This window comes from Choristoneura fumiferana, chromosome 3 (genome assembly GCF_025370935.1).
Source record: "Choristoneura fumiferana chromosome 3, NRCan_CFum_1, whole genome shotgun sequence".
Taxonomy (NCBI): Eukaryota; Metazoa; Arthropoda; class Insecta; order Lepidoptera; family Tortricidae; genus Choristoneura; species Choristoneura fumiferana.
Genome location: NC_133474.1, coordinates 1383048 through 1406810, shown reverse-complemented (window position 1 = coordinate 1406810; position 23763 = coordinate 1383048). Strand labels below are relative to the sequence as shown.

Genomic DNA, 23763 nt, shown 5'->3' with positions numbered 1-23763 from the left:
CATCGATTTTATAATCACAGATGTTTTTATGTTTACTATTGATAAAAAATGATTGGCATCGTAATTTTGTCCACTAGTCAATTTTTTAAAGGTACGTTCTGAATGTACGGCTTGCGACTTTTTGAAGTTTCAATGTTAAAATATAATGAAAAAATGAAAGCTCAGCAAATATTAGTTACCGTGAGGAAAATCCATAAAACCATCAAAATTATTTTATAATTTAAGTAAAAATTTAGAAATTAGTTTTATTGTTTACTAGAATAATTACGAATAAAGTTTTCGAGCATTGATTATTATCAAGTTTGCCAACTAAGACAAACTAAGTCTTGCCAGTTGCAAAAAATAAATGTCAAATAAAGGTATAATGTTATTTCACGGTCACATATAGGTAAATTAAGATTTTTCTCTTATAGTTTTATACTTTACTATTTTTTTAAATATTTGTCTAATTAAAAACCATTTAAAAACATAACGATAAACAATTACAGCTGTCACTCTTGTCAGCTGTCCTGCCATCTGCCAAATGAAACTGTCAATGTCAGTGTCAGAAGTGTACATAGTGTGTGCAGGCAAAGCAAAATTTGGCTTCGTGTCGTCAACAAAATAATATTTACCGTAGTCCTTACCAATAAAATAACTATAATGTCGCTAACTCTTCTTTTGGAGAAGTATGACGTCTCTACCGAAGAGGGCCTAAAGAAGGCTCTCAGTGAAATAGAACAAGAAGAAGTAAGTACACTCGATTCCGGCTACATTATCCTGTGATATGATAACTGCTTTACGTCTCTTCTCTTGAAAACATTGTTTTAAAAGCCTATGCACTGCAATAGACACTATACAGCATACTTTACTGCATATTGCGGGGACCCCTTTATTTTTCAAAAAAGTTTTCTTTTTTAATTTCATTTCAGACTGAAGTAGACGAGGCTCTCGCAACAGTGATGTCAAAGGCGTGTACTTTAGAAGGACGTCTTCGAACGGCAAGCCAGGCGTACGGCAAGCTGGGAGAGGTGAAGGGAGACACGCAAGTGGCTGCTGACATGGTGGATAGAACAGCTATGCTGGCAAGAGACGTCAGCGCTAAAGTGCGACAGCTAGATTTGGCAAGAGTAAGAATGTTTATTATCTATAATCTTTTTTAAATATGGAACAACTACATAGATTCCATTCACAAAAATAAAGATTTACCATGGGGCTAGGCTTACAAGACAGGAAGTATAGTATTAACACAATCTTGACACAATTTTTGTTCATAATGAGGCTCTATTTGTTGATTAAAGAAACGCAATTGACAATCACTGTTAAAATACATGTAAATAGGCAAACCTACCTTTTCCTATTTTTTGTTTATCAAAGTTTAAATGTGACAATAAAATGTTGAAAAGGAATCAAGGATTTTAACCCTGGTTTTTCATAAGTTCTTGATTTTTATATTTGCCACTCTGTTTTAGTCACTCGTGATAATCTGTTGTTTTTGTTGCTATTGTTTTAGTCTTCTAAAACAAGGATGGCATCACATACATTTGGAGCTTATAAGAGAGTGGGAATACAGGCTCTCACTCTTTTACTAATTTTGGTTCCAGTCACGAGTGGCAGAGTGTCAACGGAGGGTCCATGACCTGATAGATCTGCAGCTCTGCAGTGCAGGAGTTGAGGCGGCCATCAAGGCGCATGATTACGAGACAGGTAACTTCAATGGTTCATGTTATATGTGACTTGGTTGGTTTACCTTAGCGTCTCGTCAAATCATATTGTGTATCATCAAAACATTTGCCCCTTTCGTAGTCCTGTATCACCGGAAATAATCACGCAATCATACGCACTTCGAAAATTTGGCGAATTTGGGATTTTGGTTATAGCACGCAGCACGGATTGCTGAGGACCTGGGTTCGATTCCCAGCGCTGGTCTCTTTTTCTGGTTTTTCTGTGCATCCATGTCTCAGTTTGTATTTTCGATATGGTTTCACGGGATACCCGTAAAAGTAACAAATTTGGAGTTGAAATAATAAAATACAAAAAGACTCCAAAAAACCAATCATAATTTCGCGATTGTTGATTGCGGTTTCTATAAAACAAAAAAGTACCAACTTCCTGGAATTCTTGCATTATCTGGACATTTTATAAATTCCGGGAGAATCTAGGCCATGTGACTATCACTCTCGCGTGTTGGCAGGTGCGACGCACGTGGCGCGCTTCCTGAGCATGGACCCGGGCTCGGTGGCGGCGGCGCGTGCGCGCGGCGCGCCCGACCCGCGCGATGCCATGACCGCCGCCGCCAACACGTTGAGAGACCACCTCGTGCGCAAGTCAGTTGTTTTTACAAGCTTTAGCTTTAGCTTGCCCCGATTATTATTTGACCCACTTCCTGTGGTCGGATTGACTTGAAATTTGGCATACCTATATAAATCTGGTCAAAATACAATAATCTGACAGTGACATGCTGATAGTCCGGCCAGGATCGTCTCCGCAGGACGGAACTCCTCAACAGTTAATGGCAGCAACCTGAAATTTGGTACGGAAGTGTAGTTTGGATGACAATGCAAGTACAGTGAACAAAAAGTACGGTCAGCAAAAAAGGTTGTATCAAAAATGAAATTTCTAACAAGAACTTTTCTTTTCGAGGATTAAGTGCACCAGTATGACTATGCCTCTTAAGTCAGTTGTTGCATGTTGATAATTATTATAGTTACCATTTTTGTTTGAACTAAACACGCAACCGAAACCGTATACCGTATGTGTTCTGGTTTCGGCCTAAACTGAACCATAACTTTATTTGATGGCTATTCTTATTAATTTTTTTATGGTCAGCGATAATTAACGCACATGCGATGGCTTGTCCGTGTGTTTGTGCTTATTACTCTTTCACACTAAGGGGCTGTTTAACCACCCATTGGTTAATTTTATTTGACGGATAAATGTGATGCTGTCTCCATCTATTCGAACCAAAAAAACAGAGACAGCATCAGATTTATCCGTGAAATCATTTTAATCAATGGATGGAATGGATGAAACAGGGGGTAAAGTAAAACTGCTAATAAAATTTCGTTCAGATATAGCTCGATCTTGGGTATAATGAATGATACATGGTCTCACATGGTCATGGCTCGCACCTCTTGAGTTTTTCGAAATTCCCACGAGCTTTGCGGTGAAGGAAAACATCGTGAGGAAACCTGCACGAACCTGCGAAGCAATTCAATGGTGTGTGTGAAGTTCCCAATCCGCAATGGGCCCGCGTGGGAACTATGGCCCAAGCCCTCTTGTTCTGAGAGGAGGCCTGTGCCCGGCAGTGGGACGTATATAGGCTGGGATGATGATGATGATGACATGGTCTCAGGTTCGAGGAGGCCGCTCGCAAGGACGACGAGGCGGCCGTCGAGCGGCTGTTCAAGCTGTTCCCGCAGATCGGACGCGCGGACGAGGGCGTTGACCTTCTGGCCAAATATCTAGCCAATAAGGTAGGTACCTATTTACTCTAGTTGTTGCCCGTGATTATTCGATGTTCCACTGGAACTTTAAGTTTCCCGGGATTAAAAGTTAGTTGTGTTAATCGGGGGTACTACAGCTTGGTGATTTTTTTTTTACAATGTAAGGTAAGTACAACAAACACTAGACTGTGGGAGTTGACGAGCCAGAAGGCAATTGATAAGGAGATCCTATTGAGGAAGTGGCGCTGGATCGGACACGTGTTGCGGAGAACCGATGCTCATCTCGCCAAGCAAGCGCTGGAGTGGCAAGCTGCTGGTAGTAGGAGGCCAGGCCGACCCCGAATCACCTGGAGACGGTCGGTTGAGAAGGAGATCTCCCTAATTGGGTACCAGTGGCGAGACCTAGAAGCCACAGCACAGGACCGTGACGCATGGAAGTCCCTACTGCGAGCCCTATGTCCCTGCTGAGGGACTACAGGAATTCATCATCATCATCATCAAGGTAAGTACATTGGCTAAAACGGCAAGAGTGAAAGCCATAAAAAAAAAGTACAGTCACAGTAAGCGTCATAGTAAATTCTCTTTTCTTTCAAGCAATGCGATGTCACTATGACTTTTTCTGTGAAAAGGTTCCACAGTGGGTCACAATACAGTTGGTTCGAGTGTACAGTCACCAGCACCAATATCTGACACAAGCGTGCATAAATATCTGACACGACTCTATTTCTAGGGCCGGAAGGACGTGTCAGATATTTTTGCACGCTCCGCTGTGGCAGATATTAATGCTGGTGACTGTACACAGATATAAAAAAGTCCACATGGCCATGGATATTTTGAAATTCCGATCCGAGTTAGCGATATTTGGGTTCTAATATTGTTACCAATCAACCGTGATAAATATTATTTTATTTTTTATTTTATTTGACAACCAGATGGCCTAGTGGTTAGAGAACCTGACTACGAAGCTTGAGGTCCCGGGTTCGATTCCCGTGTCGGTGCAGATATTTGTATGAAAATACGTATGTTTGTTCTCGGTTCTTGGGTGTTTAATATGTATTTAAGTATGTATCTATCTATATAATTATATTTATCCGTTGCTTAGTACCCATAACACAAGCTTTGCTAAGCTTACTTTGGGACTAGGTCAGTTGGTGTGAATTGTCCCGTGATATTTATTATTTATTTTATTTATATTTTGGATGTACGAGTACCTATCTTATTAAATAACATTCTACATTTGTTTTGAAGAAATATACCTCGTTGAGTTTCTTGCCGGTCTCTTCTCTACAGAGGTATTTTCTGAACCGGTTACTGCCTATGAGTAATCCTCCTCCTGCCTTGTAGTTAAGGCACGCAACGTACTTGTGTCTCCGGACCAGAAGGCCCTTGGTCCTTACGACCAGGTTTTGCAGGTGTCCATGGGCGACGGTAATCGCTTACCACCAGGCGATCCGTTTACTCGTTTTCCCCCCTGTTCCATAAAAAAACTCGACGTTTATAGCTTGTTACAATTCAAATTCAATCAAAATGTATTGACTCTGACTTCGACGTAATTATGTCACGTTACTCATATTCCAGGCAGATTATACGATCCGCCGCGCATGCGTAGTGAGTGAGCCGAACTCGGAAGCGGCCGTATTCGCGGACGCGTTCACTCGCGTGCTCGAGGCGGGCGGGTTGTGCGTGGAGCGAGCGAGACGGCTAGCTGCGCAACGCGCGCCGGGGAAGTTGCCGCGCGCGCTCGCCGTGTTACAGCCTGTGGTAAGTTTGTATTAGTACTTTGGGTACTTTAAGTTTTCTGGGATGGTCCATAATTATATTTTTTATAGATAGTAGACTTATAATGTAGCTAACTCCTCTCAAGAAGGGAAGCCGTGGTGGCCTAGTGGTTCGACCTATCGCCTCTCAAGCAGAGGGTCGTGGGTTCGAACCCCGGCTCGCACCTCTGAGTTTTTCGAAATTCATGTGCGGAATTACATTTCAAATTTACCACGAGCTTTACGGTGAAGGAAAACATCGCGAGGAAACCTGCACAAACCTGCGAAGCGATTCAATGGTGCGTGTGGAGTTCCCAATCCGCACTGGGCCCGCGTGGGAACTATAGTTCAAGCCCTCTTGTTCTGAGAGGAGGCCTGTGCCCAGCAGTGGGACGTATAAAGGCTGGGATGATGAACTCCTCAAGATAGTTCTTTTTCACTTGCCGTTCTTTTGTAAAAATATTGATACTTTATTTCGGCAAACCACAAGTTTCTTGAGATTAATGGGTTTTGTGCCTTGGTCTGTTTGATTTTAAAAAAAAGAGGTCGTATTGACAGCTGTCAGTTGTCAAATGTCGCTGTACAATGACACGTACGTACACTCAAGTGCAAAAATAATCTATTCGAACCACTCAAAAATATGTTACTACGGCCTTATTTCGTCGGAATAAGAGTCTGTGGTACAATCAGCCAAATATGTGGTCTACCACCCTAAAGTTGATAATCGTTTGCATGTCATAAAACAATAATGCCAAAAGACGTGTATGTCAACTGGAAAGTTCGACTTTAGCGACATATTCATTTGATAGGAACTTGTTTAAAAACTGATAGACCACTTATTTGGCTGATGGTACTTATTTCTGAAACGTTGAATAAGTTCATATTTTTACACTTGACTGTACGTATATGTACGGCGACATTTGACAACCGACTCGTACGCGACTGTTTTTTTTAATAGGTATCGCTATTGTCTTATCTGTGTAGATCTGCTCTGGCGCGCGGCGGGTGTACTTGGAGCTGTCGGCGGCGCGGCTGGGGGCGGGGGCGGGGGCGGGGCCGGGGGCGGCGGGGGGCGGCGCGGCGCTCGGCGCTGCAGGCCGAGCCCGCGCTGGCCGAGTTGGCTCTGGCGCACTCTACCATACAACTCTACTTCACCTTCCTGCGGCGACGGGCCGAGGTACGCTCACACGTCATCAGCTGAAAACGTCCGCTGTCGTACAAAATTTCCTTCCAAAACTCAGAGGTGCGAGCCGGGGTTTGAACCCGCGATCCTCTGCTTGAGAGGCCATAGGTCAAACCACTAGGCCACCACGACAATGTTTGGTACTTGGATTATCTGATGTAAATTGATGTTCGTCAAACGCAGCGTTTATGGCATTAAACAACCGAGCGCTTAGGTACTTCCTATAACATTTGAAATGATAACATATATACAATGTAATTAAAAAGTAGATAATACGAGTATTTTTTGCAAAAAGTTTACATACTATCGCAGGTGTTATTGTAAAATAGCTCTAACATAGTTAATTTATCACAATACATATAAAGCGCAGTCAGCGGTATCGGCAATTTTTGAAAAAAAAAACTCGCAAATGTGATGAAAAACATTGTATGTCGCATGGGGCGGTACTAGAATTACGAACATCGACTCCTTAAAGCCCTCAGTCTTCGACTTCGGGCTTCTAATAGACTCTCGTTCGTAATTCCTTATTTACCGCCCTTAAGACACAATGTACTATTTATTTTATTTTTTTATTCTTCTTATCCATTCTTACCATGTCACGAAACAATGTTTTCTCTCTTTCTTTCTCTCTTTCTATTGATGTAATGCATATGTATGACAGGCTGACGCGGCCACCTTAGACGAGGCGACGAAAAAGTCATGTATAGCGGCCGTCGAGAAGATCATAGCTGATTGCGATCTGATGCGGACTGCGCAGGACCTGCTGGGACACTATCTCACTCTGGAGAGGTTGGTTGAACTACATCTGGTACTTTGGACGATTCGCATGTATGTATGTAAATACTTTATTGTACATGAAACACAAAATAATATAAAAAGAAAACAAAACCAAAAGTGTACAAAGGCGAACTTATCCCTAAAAGGGATCTTTTCAAGCTAACCTAAACTAGAAAGGAAAAGATATATAGAGTGTATCATTTTTCAACCAAAAACTTTTGATATTCATGTCAAAATTTAGGCTGCTGCATATTATAAACTTACCCAAAAATAAAACTATATATTTAAATAAAAATACTATATTTGCGTCATTTTTTTCTGGGACAAGCTTTACACAGCTACCGCGCCTGTCAAAAGGTGCCATCATAATTTTATTTTGCACTGGAAACGGATAATGGTGCCCCTTGCTCTGGGGCCTAGAGCGACCTCTCCTCTCGCTCTACCCCAGCAGGGTTACTACGAAACTCGAAGTTCGTGTCGTGCGGTCCCTCTGACACTTATACTATTTAATACGAGAGCGAGAGGGACGGTACGATACGAACTTTGATGACGATTGTTTGTCCCTTTTTTAGAAGTAAATCCTTCATATGGAATAATTAAAGAGGCACAGACTGATTGCCTTGTACAGCAAACACCATGGGTTTCTGACAGAATATCAGCACTGCAGGTTACTGTAGTATATGCTGAGTCAGCCTATTCTTGACATCGTCGCAGGGCTCTCAATTTATCAATTTAAACAATAATAAGTGAACTTTATTTTGATGCTAGTTTTAAGTTAAAAGGTATTATTGTATATTTTCTATTGTACTTTGAGCTTTGTATGCTGTTTTGAATAAAGATTCTATCTATCTAACTTCGAGTTTCGTAGTAGCCCTGCAGGGCCGGCGGCAGAAGCCATGATCACGAGTTGATGAAGTGAAGGGTACTGCATTCCTTCGAGTTGGACGATTGACAAAACATCAGGAACGAGATTAGACACTATGAAAACATTCTTTATTATTGGACTTTGACACCTTTTATGATGCCCACGGGATGATATGGGTCTAAGGGCCTACTTCGAAAGTCTAAAATCAAAGTTCATGTCATACAGTCACCAGCATTAATATCTGCCACAGCGGAGCGTGCAAAAATATCTGACACGTCTTTCCGACCCTAGAAATAGAACCGTATCAGATATTTGTGCACGCTTGTTGTGTCAGATATTGGTACTGGTGACTGTACCATCCCGCTCGCTCACGCTAAGTATACCTCACGTGCCAGTAATTTCACCGGCTGTCTTACTCTCCACGCCGAAACACAACAGTGATTAGCGAGCAAGATGGTGGTAGCAATCCGGGCGGACCTTGCACAAGGTCCTACCACCTGCAAAATGCCGGCAGCCGGTGAAATTACTGGCACGTGAATCCTCCTAACTTATATGGATGAATGGATGAGGGAAAGTATGACTTGGAACATTTTTAACCCCCGACACATGTTGTTACAAGTTTGACCGCTATGTCTGTCTGTCTGTGGCACCGTAGCTCTTAAACGGGTGGACCGATTTGAATGCGTTTTTTTTTAATTGAAAGCAGGTTTTCTAGCGATGATTCTAGCCATGTTTTATCAAAATCGGTTCAGCCGTTTTTGAGATATTGACATTTGAAGTGACGAAGTCGGGAGTTTTCCAACTTTTGTTGGTTAGGTTATTATGTTGGAATGGTGCTTTCATATCCTTCCATTTTAGATTCTTCCTCGAGGAGAGCGTTGGAAAGGCGTTAAAGATGGCCGCGCCGCAGGTCGGCGCTACGGGTTCGAGTCTCGTCGACGACGTGTTTTTCATCGCCAGAAAAGTCATCAGGTATTTTATTATTGTATTCTATTTTATCTATTTGGGGCATCAACAATACAGTACATTATAATAGGACTTAGATATTAAACAGGAAGCTAATAACAGATGTACACAAAAATACAGTTAGTGAGTGAGTTCGTATGATCGTGTGTGTGTGTGCGTGTCGTTAAACTAAGCTTATTTGATGAACTTGGTTACGAGTATCTGAGTATGCTGAATATACGTACCTGCACCTAAGTGCATACGTATCTGCTTGGCTGATAACTGCATGTTACTACCACTTATTATTAGTGCGTAGTTTCTGAATAGGGGTATGTACCCCGCGAGTGACCTCCAACCTCCCCTTACAGTCACCCCTTACCTCAACACTGATTTGATCGTCATACTGATACACTGATAACATTTTTAACTGATTTGTCGTATATGCAATTTGTACCCTACATGCAATATAATGAACACAGACACATATGTAACAGGATGGCATCAGTCATATGAAATAATAGTACATTACTGCAGAGGCCATGAAGTAAGGGATTGATGGACGAGTTCGGGGTAGATAAAACGAATCCAGCAATCCCTGTTCTGGCCGAGGCTTGTATAGTGCTTTTCTCAAACAATGTGAGGAAATATTTCATCCATCCATCCATCCATCCATCCATCCATCCATCCATCCATCCATCCATCCATCCATCCATCCATCCATCCATCCATCGCATCGCTTCGCATCGCTTCGCATCGCATCGCATCGCATCGCTTCGCATCGTATCGCTTCGCATCGCTTCGCATCGCATCGCTTCGCATCGTATCGCTTCGCATCGCTTCGCATCGCTTCGCATCGCTTCACATCGCTTCGCATCGCTTCGCATCGCATCGCATCGCATCGCATCGCTTCGCATCGCTTCGCATCGCTTCGCATCGCTTCGCATCGCATCGCTTCGCATCGTATCGCTTCGCATCGCTTCGCATCGCATCCCAGTATCGCAAATGCTTACAGAGTAGTGGTGGTTGGCTGTTCGTAATTTTTCCTTTGTCAGTTTAATGTTAGAAAGCAAAATTAAAAAGTTAGAGCAGCGGACAATAATGGATTTTCATACATACTTCATGGCCTAGGCCAAGAAGTTATGTAGGGAGGTGGTAGGGAGCCATAAATGAGAAACTTCATGTCTCCATTTCGTGACATTAACGCATACATTTCCGAGCATGTTTGAGAAAAGTGAATTATAGAAAGAAACTTACTGCTTTGTCTCGGGAACGATACCGTGCCGTGCGCAAGTGTTTTTTGTTGGCCTTCAAGTTTGAAAGTGAGCCTTCGGTGTAACCACAGACAAATAATAAAATGTCAAAGAGTTTCTAAACTTGTGTATGATTTGCATTGTGTTTTTTAAGATATACCAAATATTATGAAATAAAATATAAATTCACGATAATTCGTGACAGTGCGTGCGTGTGTGTATATGTGTGTGTCTCTGTATGTTTTATTTTTATTTAACCTTAATTTTGTGTCCAATTGCAGGGTAAAAGTCCTTTTTCGCTCTTGAATTATTTTCGATATCTATAGACCCGGTTTATCTTACCGGTGTTGCCGGAAATGCTCATTATGTACACTCACCGGACAGCTTTTCCCGTATTGCGATAGTGCACTAACCTTTCGTATACTTTGTCCCGGTTCCGACCAAAATTTAAGGCTATCTTTTAGTATTTTATCTTAATCCGTATTATTTGAGATAAAGGAGGCAGAACGCAGGTTTTTTACATTTAGCATACGAAAGGCTAACCAAGGCTAGAGTGAATAGGCCGTTACTAAACCAGTGAGATACAGGAGATCCGGTGAGATAGAAGTCAATCACGGTCAGTTTTATGTAAAAACAAAATACTGTTTCAGACGCAGCATATCAACGGGCAGCGTGGACGGCGCGTGCGCGGTCCTTAACGAGGTGGCGGCGCTGATGGAACGGGACGCGGCGGGAGCGCTGCGCCGCTGGCTGCGCGCGCCGCCGCCCGACCCGCTGCCGCTGGCCGCCCCCCGCGCGCCCCCCGCCCCCCGCCCCGCCCCGCTGGACGCGCCCGCGCAGCTCTACATCGTGAGTACTGTATGATGGCTGCGCGCGCCGCCGCCCGACCCGCTGCCGCTGGCCGCCCCCGCGCGCCCCCCCCCCCCGCCCCGCCCCGCTGGACGCGCCCGCGCAGCTCTACATCGTGAGTACTGTATGATGGCTGCGCGCGCCGCCGCCCGACCCGCTGCCGCTGGCCGCCCCCGCGCGCCCCCCGCCCCCGCCCCGCCCCGCTGGACGCGCCCGCGCAGCTCTACATCGTGAGTACTGTATGATGGCTGCGCGCGCCGCCGCCCGACCCGCTGCCGCTGGCCGCCCCCCGCGCCCCCCGCCCCCCGCCCCGCCCCGCTGGACGCGCCCGCGCAGCTCTACATCGTGAGTACTGTATGATGGCTGCGCGCGCCGCCGCCCGACCCAATACAATAAATACCTTTTATCTATGTTAGTATGTAAACATAGATAAAATTCATCAAAGACAAAGACTGACATCAAATGCCACGACGACTACAGAAAGTCCATACTAATAAAACTTAAAACCGTACCATAAAAATATCGAGCAACCACAGTCTTGCGTAGTCCCGTTTTGTTCGGAAAAAAGGGAGGACAAACGTTTTCGAAAGACAAAACTGTCTCAAAACACAGACATTCATTGCCCCGTAACGCATAATTGCCATAATTAATTTCAGGTAATGCAAAATATTCACAATATTATTATAATTATAAATAAACCCGCGTAGCTCACCCAAAAACTGTGAGATTTGACATTTCGGAGACCTCACGCTACACTAGCGCCTCTAGCGGCGAACTCATACGCGATAGCCCTCATTTCGCTACGTGCTCAAGTGTCATCTGACTCAATTCCCTCAGGCGCACTTGAACGAAGCAGAAGCCGGCGGCGAGTGGTCGATGCGTCTAGCCAGCGAAGCGTGCACGTTGGCGGAGCCCCTATTCCTCTGCAGCACGGGCCGCGACAAGCTGGTGTCGTGCGCGTCGAGCCTGTCGGGCGCCGCCGCCGCCTTCCGCGCCGCAAGGGACCTGGCGCTGCAGGGGGTCGCCGCCGCGCTCAAGCATAAGGTGGCGGCCTGGGCGCAGGCGCTCGCTGACCCGGGGCCGGGGGACGCCGCCGGTGAGATGATCGCTCTCGTCGTTGCAATCATCATTACTTTAGTTGTCTTTGTCCACCACCGTCATCAGCGTCACCCTTTTCGTCGTTTGGGTTCCGGAGCCAAAATGGCAAAAACGGAACCCTTATAGTTGCGTCAAGCCGTCTGTCAGTCCGTCCGTATGTCACAGGCAGTTTACTCGAAAACTACAATATGTATATCAATGAAATTTGGAGTACAGATGTCTTGTCAAAGCCGCTATTTAGTTTTGTAGTACAATAATTTATCTACATGCATATTATAACTTCCCTATTATAATGTTCAGAAACGACTATCAAATGGCCTTTATTAAGAAACCTGGTATCTGCAGGTGCATCTTAATGTTTACATTAAAGTATCGGTAATAATTTTTTTAACAATGCATATCTGTACATATTGTAGAAAACTTATGACATGCATGTAGATAATAATTATTATTCAAAGTCAAAGTCAAGTCAAAGTCAAAGTCAAAATACAGGCCATATCTGAACATATTATAGAAAACTTATGATATGCATGTAGATAAAGTTATGTATGCGGCTATACATAATTAGGCATTAAAACACTCGTGTGATCTTATTATGAAACTCGCCTTCGGCTCGTTTCATAAAACCACACTCGTACTTTAATGCCTCTCATTATGCACCAGCCACATAAATAACTATTGTAGTATAATAGTTTTTAACTCGCATCAACGTGTGGCACATAGTTCGACAGCTCTTTTGAAAAGATAGTAAGGTTTCTCAAAAACTTTTTTGATTAAGTGAAGATTTCCGGAAATAATCGCTCCCAAAGTAGCAAAAATTGTATCCCCCCCCTCTATCTTGTAAACCGTTTGTCCAAAAAATATGGCAAGGTAACGCTTAATAAATACTTTCAACGAAAATTGGTTTCAACATGTTCGGATATACCGTTTTTGAGTTATTGCCGAAAAACTGCGCTTCTCAACAAAAGGACGTAAGTGCCGTGAAGATACGCTCTTTTTCTGGTAAAAGATTTTAAGACTGTAGTGTGTTTTAATTGTGTTATAACGCACATAATATTACTTGATTTTTTTCGTAATGGCTACGGAACCCTATCTTGGGCGTGTCTGACACGGTCTTGGCCGGTTTTTTTAAACATCATCGTTCTCGTCGTCATCTTTATCATAAACTCCGTCATCATCATGGTCCTCGTCTTCATCATTATTTTTGTGACATGCATGTGTCATCATCACCGTCCCTGAATGAGCCCTATCATCAGCCCCACCCTTATCATCAACTGTCTGGTTATTATAAATTATCGTCATTGCCTTATATCTACATTATCGTCATCATACAAATATCCACCCCGGACGCGAATCAAACCCGAGACTTTAAGCTTCATAGTCAACTTGTGTAACCAATAACCTATTAAATCGTCAACGTTTACGGTCGCTGGTCTTCATCATCGCGTACGTTCCAGACGCGATGGAGGACGACGCAGACGCGTTGCCGGCCGCACTGGACACATTAGCGGAGGCGGCGCGCGCGCACCTTTCGGCCGCGTCCAGCGCGCAGCTGCTGGCCACTCTGGTCACCGACCTGGCCACACGGGCCGAGGATCGGATGCTGCAGCACCACTATGATCAGGTACTTTATCTAGGTTCTCGACTGTCGACTACGAACCGGTAGACGAAGCTTTGTTAGATAATTTTATAGGTGCAGTAAAAAATCGTGTCTTTTTTCTATATTACATATTTTCAGTGCATTCTTTTTATAGTGAGGTTCATATTCGTAAAGTGATACTTCACCATTATTAGGAACATTATCACCACCACTCAAATTTCTATACATATTTATACAAAAAATCTTAATCGAAGTTTAATATAAGTCTTAACCGTGTTATGTTTTCGTCACCATATTGTATCCATCATCCGCTCTTTAATGATGACATACCCTCCTTAGTTCTAACTGTTTTTAACAGATGTAGTACTTAAGACCTAAACGTGGGTCACCACTCATCAGCCTTGTTGTTATGTCCATATTATTTCAACATTCTTATAGTTATTTATAAAGTACATTTCGTTGCTTAAATACAAAAGGGCCACAAGTAAAAAAAAAAATTTTTTTTTTCAATCTCAATAATTGCATTTTAAATGCTATTTAACGTACAATCTTTGTAATGTTCGTAAAGACTCATCTCATCAGGATATAGAGTGGCATTATATGCATCACTTTTTGACATACTTATGTAATGTAAGCTTATGGTATGTAAACTTAGATCAGTATAATTATGTATGTCACTTAACAATTATACTTAGTATAATGGAAATAAAATGATTTGATTTGATACCATCGAGTTGATCTGATGGTGGAGTCGCAAACTAGGCATTGTAACTTCAAACCGTGCTCAACAAGGGGTAAATCCGACTGTGCCAAACCAGAAGCAAACCGTACTAAACCGGAGATGGTCACTGATCGCACGATTCGGGAAAACCAAACCTCGCTGAGCTAGGACAAGATAGCATGTGATTCGGATGGAACTAAACCGCACTAATCTAGATCAAAAATGAGCGGAGGGGTAAGGCAGGGGATACAGAGTCATATATTCCGGTCGCCGAGAGTGTGATCCGCGGAACTTGGACCGCACTGTAAGCCTGTGAAGTATAGGACTGCTTGAACGCTTCGATCGAGTGTTCGTCTCAACCCATGTAACAGAGGGCGAGGATGCCGCTTGGGATTTTTGCCCCTTTTGGCCGAGTTAGGCGCCGACCATTAATCTATGTAGTTGGGTCTGGGTTGTAGTCGACGTTGGGGTCGGTTCGCCCCATTGGTGTCAAATCCGGTGTCAGGTTCGGTGGTTCATCTTCAACCTCCACATACGCTTCGGCTATGGCGGCATGCCGCCTTTTATACTGCCTCGTGTGGCGGGGTGGATGCGCCCGTTGCTACGTACCGCGTGTAAGTGCGACAGTGAAGCGCGTGGACCCGTCTCATCGGGGCGGTCCCGTCACTAACCTACGGACGATATCATTATGACGTATTTTAGTTTTAAAGTGTAGTATAAAATAAAATTCCGTTCAGGAAAGCGGCATGGTTGTGGAGCGGCGCGCGCGTCGTCTGGCGGCGTGGGCGGGCGCGGCCGCCGCGGGGGCGCGCGAGCGGTGCGCGCGGCTCTCGCAGGCGGCGGCCCTGCTGGCGGGGGAACAGTGCCGCCCCGTGCAGCACGCGCGCCTGCCGCCCGCGCGACAGCAACAACTACTGGCCAGGAGGTAACGCCGTCACCCCGCACTGTGCCCCGCACAGGGCGTCCTAAGACTATGCCACATGGAGGGAAAATATCTTATATATTGCTTGAAAATATCTTAAACTGGTTAGATTTTGATGATTGGAGAGCAATCCAAACAACCAACCCGTCGTAATTATGATTTAATACTAACTTTAATTACAGTTTTCATCTCTCCTGTTTGGAAAGTTTAATTTTGGGTAGATAGCCGGGTGGAAAATTGCGTTTTCATCTCTAGGGTGGAAAGTACTTTTTTTTTTAATTTTTCGATTAGCCTCGAAGATAATTGAGTTACGTCAATGACACTTTTTTTCACGTTTTGGCATGGCCATCTACGAGTAGATGCACGTCGTGACTAAGGAGCTTATATAGGTACCTACAACACTGAAGGTTGAACGCCGAACATCCGTTTGAAACAAGAAATTGTATCTTTATTACGTCACGAACATATTCCATCTCTTTCTTTAGTTAGGGTAAGAAAGAGATGGAAGTCATTAGTGAAATGTGAAAGAAAGAGATGGAAGATATAAATAAATAATAAAGGTCAAACTTCTTCGTTCGGCGTTCAACCTCCAGTTTCGTATATAAGCTCATTGATCGTGACCAACTCGATTTTTTTTTATAGTCGGCCGTGGCAAGGGGCCATGTCGAAAAAGTACCGTTGGAGGTTGGATATAAGTAAATTAAATTTATTCTTATTCTCATTTTTTGTAATATTTTACTTTCCTCATAGTCGAAATGAAAAGAGTGTCTAACTCGGGTGAAATTACCCATTTCCCCTCGAACTATTGAAATATCTCGCGTGGAATGGATCACTTTCCACCCTTGGTTATCAATCTACTATTACATGGTTTATATAATGCTTATATACTTCCCACACTATGCTGTGCGTTGTATACTAGCGCGAAATACCCTTTCGCAGAACCCTCATTAATTTTGCTTTTTTGTTCCAGAACGGACTTCAAAATGGAAGATATAAAGCGTTTGAGGATTTAGTATGCGACACGCCATTGTTTTAAATTATATTTATTCTAAGAATAAACATTTATTGTATTCAAAAGCATTAAAAACATTTTATTTCAGACTTATCTAAAATTTTCATTTATAAAGCTTAATATTTCGCAAACGGATCCCTGAATCTAAAAACTGTTTTCTTCAACGGCTAATCTTCAACGTCATAAACCACACACAATAGAGTAGACGAATATAAAAAACCGGCCAAGAGCGTGTCGGACACGCCCAAGATAGGGTTCCGTAGCCATTACGAAAAAAATCAAGTAATATTATGTGCGTTATAACACAATTAAAACACTTACTACAGTCTTAAAATCTATTACCAGAAAAAGAGCGTATCTTCACGGCACTTACGTCCTTTTGTTGAGAAGCGCAGTTTTTCGACAATAACTCAAAAACGGTATATCCGATCATGTTGAAACCAATTTTCGTTGAAAGTATTTATTAAGCGTTACCTTTCCATATTTTTTGGACAAACGGTTTACAAGATAGAGGGGGGGGGGGCACAATTTTTGCTACTTTGGGAGCGATTATTTCCGGAAATATTTACTTAATCAAAAAAGTTTTTGAGAAACCTTACTATCTTTTCAAAAGAGCTGTCGAACTATGTGCCACACGTTGAAGCGAGTTAATTTTTTTATTTTTTTTTCAATTTCTGTTATGTGTATGGAGTGCCCGCCCTATAAATATTTATTTTTGTAATTTAACTACAAAACTAAATAGCAGTTTTGACAAGTCATCTGTACTCCAAATTTCATTGATATACATCTTGTAGTTTTCGAGTAAAATGCCTGTGACATACGGACGGACAGACGAAACTATAAGGGTTCCGTTTTGCCTTTTTTTTCCTGTTAGTTTTAGTCTTATTATTACTGTACGGTGGTGGTACTGATTGTGATTGAACCAAATAAATCATTCCTTCTAAATTCTTGATGACTCGATAAGTTTTACCTTTCAAAACAAATCACTAATGTAAGTAAGTACAGATGTGGTGACAAAAGTTTTTACACTGGCCGAGTAAAAACCAGTCTTGAGTCAATGTCATAAACACTGACGTGGAAATCTTTTCTCACTTTCGCTATAAATAAGGGAATACCCGCAGTGTAAACAAAACAATAACTGGAATATGATAGCTTACTTGAAATTCCTCAAACAGATAACAGCCGATACGAGTACTGTCTTTTCGCAACGTAACGTTTGGCAACCTGTTTCATTTCGCAACTTTTCATTTCGCAAACTCTAACCCCCTTATTCATAAACGACAATCAAACTGTTGCCACTGGCAACACCACCTAGGACTTGACAGCGCATAGAGACGAGGTGGGGCACGTCCGGCCGCCATCTTGGCTCACACACTCGTACGACGGACAATGGACGATTCACAAGTAATTCAATAATAATCTATATTCTTAAAAATAAACTCTTTTCAACTGAAGTTAGGGCAAATTAAATAATTCTAAGTGCTCTAAACATTTTGGTGACCTCGACGCGATCAAGATGCGAAAGGATTGACATCAAGATAAACACGCGGCGCGGGCGCGCTCTTATCCTGTGCCTCGGCGTAATGGCGGCGACTGCAGCGACTGGATTTTTCTTGCTGTGAAATCAACGCGGGACAAGCTGGCTACAGTTTATGTGGTGACACGAAGGCCTGTGTTGTTCTTTGGTCGCGCTCTAAAGGGAAGTACGCCCAGTTTTGGTTTTACTATAAATATACTAGCACTGAAGGCGTGTCTTCATAACTGCTTCTTTTTGTACCTACTAAGTCTCTATCTTTTACACGCCGCTGCCGCAACGGTGTGCTTCCTACTCCTACTTACTCTTGATGCCAGCATCTTGAACTCTCTTACTCTCAACTTTCTCTATGGAGTGAGATATACTAGACTAGATAATACTTTCTACTTAAAATACAATACTTGTACTTAAATAGTTCGAAGTCCTAGGTTTATCGTAAACCCTATTTTGCCTACTCGAAAACTTCTTTATAGAACCTACTTTTCTATCTTTATAACTGCCCAACAAACGCCATATTATCATATTATTATTATAGTAACTATACGTGTGCTTATTCTACTTGGAAACTTACTATAGACTAACTAATTCTACTTAATCTAACCTCATACTAATCTATCCCATTCATAGTCTAAAAATTCATAAAATACAGTGGCTGCTGTCATAAAACTGAAACTGAAATAAATTAACCTAACCTATACTTGTGGCGTTTGAGCACGTAATTCCAATCTCTCTTCGTGCACCTTTACTTCGCTTCTGCACTCTGCTTAGCATCTTAAATTAAACATTCCAGGCGCCATTTGGCTGTAGAGTCGAAGATCTCGCCGGAACGTGGTTGGTACCTACTACTCGACACTACGCGAGAACCTGCGCGTGACCTCGCATGACCCTAATTGCACGCGAACAGCTGTTAGCCAAATTATTTGGCTTCGATGACGTTGCTGGTGCGGCTCTACCCAGTTGATTTTGTGATATTTACCCATGTTCTTTTATATGTTTTTTTATAATTTTATTATCTTAATAAACAATTTCCTTTTCTAGATAGTTACCTATAGGTACCTACTCTAGATCTCTGTTTTAAATAAAATAAAAGGATAAGATCACACGAGTGTTTTAATGCCTAATTATGTAAGCCGCATACCTACATATAACTTTATCTACATGCACATCATAAGTTTTCTATAATATGTTCAGATATGGCCTGTATTTTGACTTTGACTTTGACTTGACTTTGACTTTGACTTTGACTTCGACTTCGACTTTGACTTTGACTTTGACTGACTTTGACTTTGACTGACTTTGACTTTGAATAATAATTATTATCTACATGCAGGTCATAAGCTTTCTACAATATGTACAGATATGCATTGTTAAAAAAAAGTATTACCGATACTTTAATGTAAACATTAAGATGCACTGTACTTTAATGTGAACATTAAGATGCACCCGCAGATACCAGGTTTCTTAATAAAGGCCATTTGATAGTCGTTTCTGAACATATAATGGAAGTTATGATATGCATGTAGATAAAAGCAATTTACTCACAGATGCAGTAAAACCAGGTCAGGATTTAGGTTACACAGTATATTTTTAAAGGTCTACCATAATAGTTATTCCTGTGCGTCAAATTATATTTTAACACTGCTATCTACCACATCTATAGGTACAGTCAACTACAAAGAGATGTATATCCAAGTTAATCTTACAAAATGATGTATCCCTGCGGATGCCGTAATTAGGTAGCCATAGAACGTGACAAAATGTGCAGTACTTATGTCCCCCCCTACATTTCCCCTGAAATGTATACTGACAACCTTAATCTACATATAATATCTATCCATAAATTGAGACAAAAAAAAATACTCATTCAATGTTCCAAATTAATGTAACCATCTTTGACAAGTCGTTGGCCCACTATTACAGGGTTCTATGTTACATTTTTACGTTAATCAAAGTTTGAACTTGAGTATTTAGTCAAGAAGTTCAATTTATGTTATACATTGATTTTAAAATTGAACTTGAAGCATCAAGCCTATTTTACAAATTTGGTAAAAGCTTAGTGATTTTTTTGTATAATGTAGGATATTTATTTCCTAATACTGTCTTTTCTACTTTACTCATATATTGTAAATAAACAATAGTATTTAATTTCGATGATACTATCTGAGGTGGCGAGCAGTTGATATTAAACTATTGTATCTTAGATTATTGTAGGTACCATTTTCTAAGTACACCTACTTGCATTAGGCAGACTTTCAACCAGAGATGTGGGAGGATGTGTTTTTCATAAACTAATTGCTGTTGAGAATGATGCATTAAATGCAGGCATGCTCACATGATCTTTTTTCTTTTTTCTTTTTTATTCGACTGGATGGCAAACGAGCAAGTGGGTCTCCTGATGGTAAGAGATCACCACTGCCCATAGACACTCGCAACACCAGGGGGATTGCAGATGCGTTGCCAACCTAAAGGCCTAAGATGGGATACCTCAAGTGCCAGTAATTTCACCGGCTGTCTTGCTCTCCACGCCGAAACACAACAGTGCAAGCACTGCTGTTTCACGGCAGGATTAGCGAGCAAGATGGTGGTAGCAATCCGGGCGGACCTTGCACAAGGTCCTACCACCTGCCAAATGATGATGATGTTGGTACACCTGTCATTTGGAAGTTTGACACTTGCCCTTGATCTATATCGGACTATCTGTCACTCTGTCTCTTATCCGGTTGCTCCGATGAAGACACATATTTTTGTATCGGTCTCGTGTAGCCTAATTCTATTTAATATACTGCATCATTGTAAGCCTGAAACGTTCTTATTGGACAATATAGTCGTGAAAGTGAGTACTGAAGTGCTGTATTTTTATTTCGAGGGAGAGCCAGTAGAAACTTCCCAAGATCCACGTTTCTCTTTCCCACCTCATCTCATCATCTCCAAGAATTCTTGAATGTATCACAGTGTAGGTATAGTGTAAGTCTACATAATCACTTATACCATATTTCTTAGTGGGGGCTCGTTAGGGAGTAAGTGAATTTAAAATGTATCTATTTTATAAGTGCATATTGTATACACTTGCTTCTGTTTGCTCTCCTTAAAATAAATAAATAAATAAATTGCAACGCTTAATTTATCTATCCTCGTTCAGAGCAGCTCTAGTTGAAACAGCTCAGCGGAGCGAGGATAGGTTACTTCAACTTTTTTGTTTAGTGGAAATCGGGATAGGTTACTAAATGAAGCATTTCTATCGGTTCATGTCATGACAAACACATTCAACGCATCTTCGCACATCTCTCTTGAAAAAGCAGCATTTCATCCGATCGCTACAATACCTAATAGCGACTCCTAGTACCATCTAGTGAGCAAATATAGAAACACCAACATCCTACATCGCGTCATCGAAGTTTCTCAAGTTCTCAACTCGGACGCATATACAAAACTTCCCCAATAGTGGCCGTCCGCTTGACATTGATATTTCAAACAGTGCCAAAAATAATTACTCACTAGTCAATATTTTTATTATCTGCAAAGAGTAAATTAGAGGCATTGTGGAGCCATTGCTACTACAATATCGGTAGGAGTCATTCCACTCCGATTATGGTAGCGTTACAAGCCGCTAGATGGCGCTGTTCACGCTATTCACTGTCGTATGAGCAGCAACCTTTATAAAAAAAAGAACTCACGTCGTCTTGTCTATGGTTCGGGAAACCACCAAGATAGCTTCGCTTATATATAGCTCACGATTTTAGACTCGCTGCAGTATTAGAAGTAGAATTGCATTGTATGGGTTCGTGAATATTCCACAATTTTAAGTTCTTATTCTATAAAAATGGGCAACTGTTGTGCGGCGGGTTTGGTTAATTGTCTTGCTGGCTTAGTGCTCTGGACTGGTAAAGGAATGTGGATATTGGCAAAACTTGGTTTTACGGTGACTGGAATAGCAGTTGGGAGTCTCGCCGCTATGGCGATGGCGTGTTTCGGCAACGTGCAAGCTGGCAGTGTTATAGCTAGAGCAACTTCCACAGCCATGAGGGGGGTATGGGCGGCATAATAAGAAGGTAAGCCTCGACTTTTTGTATTAGTGGTAGGTATGGTCACCGCTTATAGTGTCATCCTAGTAATACCATAAAAGCAAAAGATTTTGTGCGCTATAAAGGAAGGACAGTTCTTTTGTCATATTTAAAAAAACTGGCCAAGTGTGAGTTGGGCTCGCGCACGAAGGGGTCCGTATACCGTATTATCTATACAACATTAGAAATGAGCTAAAAATAACCGACCGACCGGATTCCCAAGACCGGGGATTCGATCGGATGGCCAAGTGGTTAGAGAACCTGACTACGAAGCTTGAGGTCCCGGGTTCGATTCCCGGCCGGGGCAGATATTTGTGTGAATAACACGAATATTTGTTCTCGGGTCTTGGATGTTTAATATGTATTTAAGTATGTATGTATCTATATAAGTATGTTTATCCGTTGCCTAGTATCCATAGTACAAGCTTTGCTTAGTTTGGGACTAGGTCAATTGGTGTCAAGTGTCCCATGATATTTATTATTATTTATTATTAACATGTTTGTTGTATGGGAGCCCCCCTTAAATTTTTATTTTATTCTGTTTTTAATATTAGTTGTTATAGCGGCAATAGATATACATAATCTGTGAAAATTTCAACTGTCTAGCTATCGCGGTTCATGAGATACAGCCTGGTAACAGCGGAGTCTTAGTAAAATGGTCCCGTTTTTACCCTTTGGGTACGGAACCCATTAGGAGTCCTATAAAAGAACTGATAAGTATGGATGGCACCTAAAAGTTTTAAATGCTTTTATTGGTTTTATTACAGATTACCGACGTGGTCTACAGGTCCAACCACAGCCACAGAAATTGAAAATGGGTGCCGAATAGTGGGACACTTACTTAGTCTTCTTTAGGTAATGTCATTTTAAAAAAAGTGAGGGTGTGTTAGAAAATTAAATAAACTTTCTTTTATCTGAGCGTTTCTTTCCATCCTACTCACTGATGTATTAAACTGTACGTACTGAGAAAAAAGAAGGCCACATTTACCAAAGTGGCGCTCATTTGGCTGGGACATATTCGGGCGCGCGACTGTGGATCTACAGTTTAATACATCAGTGATCCTACTAACTAGTATTATCAGAGGCGTCTTTACCTATAGTAGGTACGTTAGTACTATTATATATTCTGTGCCTATAGTGCAGGGTGTGCGTTCCACACGGGCGCAGCAGTGTTAGGGGCGCCGGCCGCGGTACTTTGTACTTATTCCATTTTGACCGCGCACTTCTTAAATGGCGCTAAAGTACTTAATAATTGCACACGGGCGTTACATGGGCTAAAGACGCTGCTGAGTATTATACATATGCCACTCTACAAACAATAGATACGTTTACGTTTTCTCTGAGATAAGTATTTGTACTATGTTTATACTTGGTATTTTATGGAACAGTTGTATAACAGGGTTCAAAAAAGGTGAGTAGCGTGAGTTACGATGTGAGCTTTAGCGAGAACATCGTAAGAAAAAGACGCCACGAGCTTTTTTTGACTTACTTATACAACGTAGCATACAATAGGTACTTCTTCTTCGACTGGGTACTCGGACTTAAAATTATCTTAGATACGGTAGGTCTTCCTACGGTAGGAAGCCCGCGTTGCTCTAAGCTACCTACCTATTAATTACAATCGTGGAACAGAATTCTGTTCCGTGATTACAATACAAAAAAAGGCCCGAAAAAAAACGCCGCCAAAGAAGACAACTAAAAAGTAAAAAATAATTATGCACTACTGTGTACTGTTGCCCGCGACTTCATCTGCGAAGAATTCGT

The 23763-nt window shown here is 42.0% G+C and overlaps 1 protein-coding gene and 1 long non-coding RNA gene across 2 annotated transcripts; both read left to right on the top strand.

Moving 5' to 3' along the window:
- The first annotated feature begins 551 nt into the window (after positions 1–551).
- Cog4 (conserved oligomeric Golgi complex subunit 4) lies at positions 552–16493 on the top strand. Its single transcript, XM_074111589.1, is given in 16 exon segments — positions 552–729; positions 912–1109; positions 1584–1686; positions 2174–2306; positions 3335–3455; positions 5004–5186; positions 6167–6231; positions 6233–6359; positions 7027–7154; positions 8866–8979; positions 10853–11055; positions 11287–11396; positions 11889–12147; positions 13607–13773; positions 15208–15395; positions 16363–16493. Coding segments are annotated over 16 exon segments (2229 nt in total). The 5' UTR covers positions 552–642; the 3' UTR covers positions 16406–16493.
- A 4816-nt stretch (positions 16494–21309) lies between these two features.
- On the top strand, positions 21310–22917 carry LOC141426328 (uncharacterized). The gene is made up of 2 exons (XR_012451225.1): positions 21310–21987; positions 22767–22917. It is a non-coding gene; the product is annotated as an uncharacterized lncRNA (long non-coding RNA).
- The last annotated feature ends 846 nt before the right edge of the window (positions 22918–23763 follow it).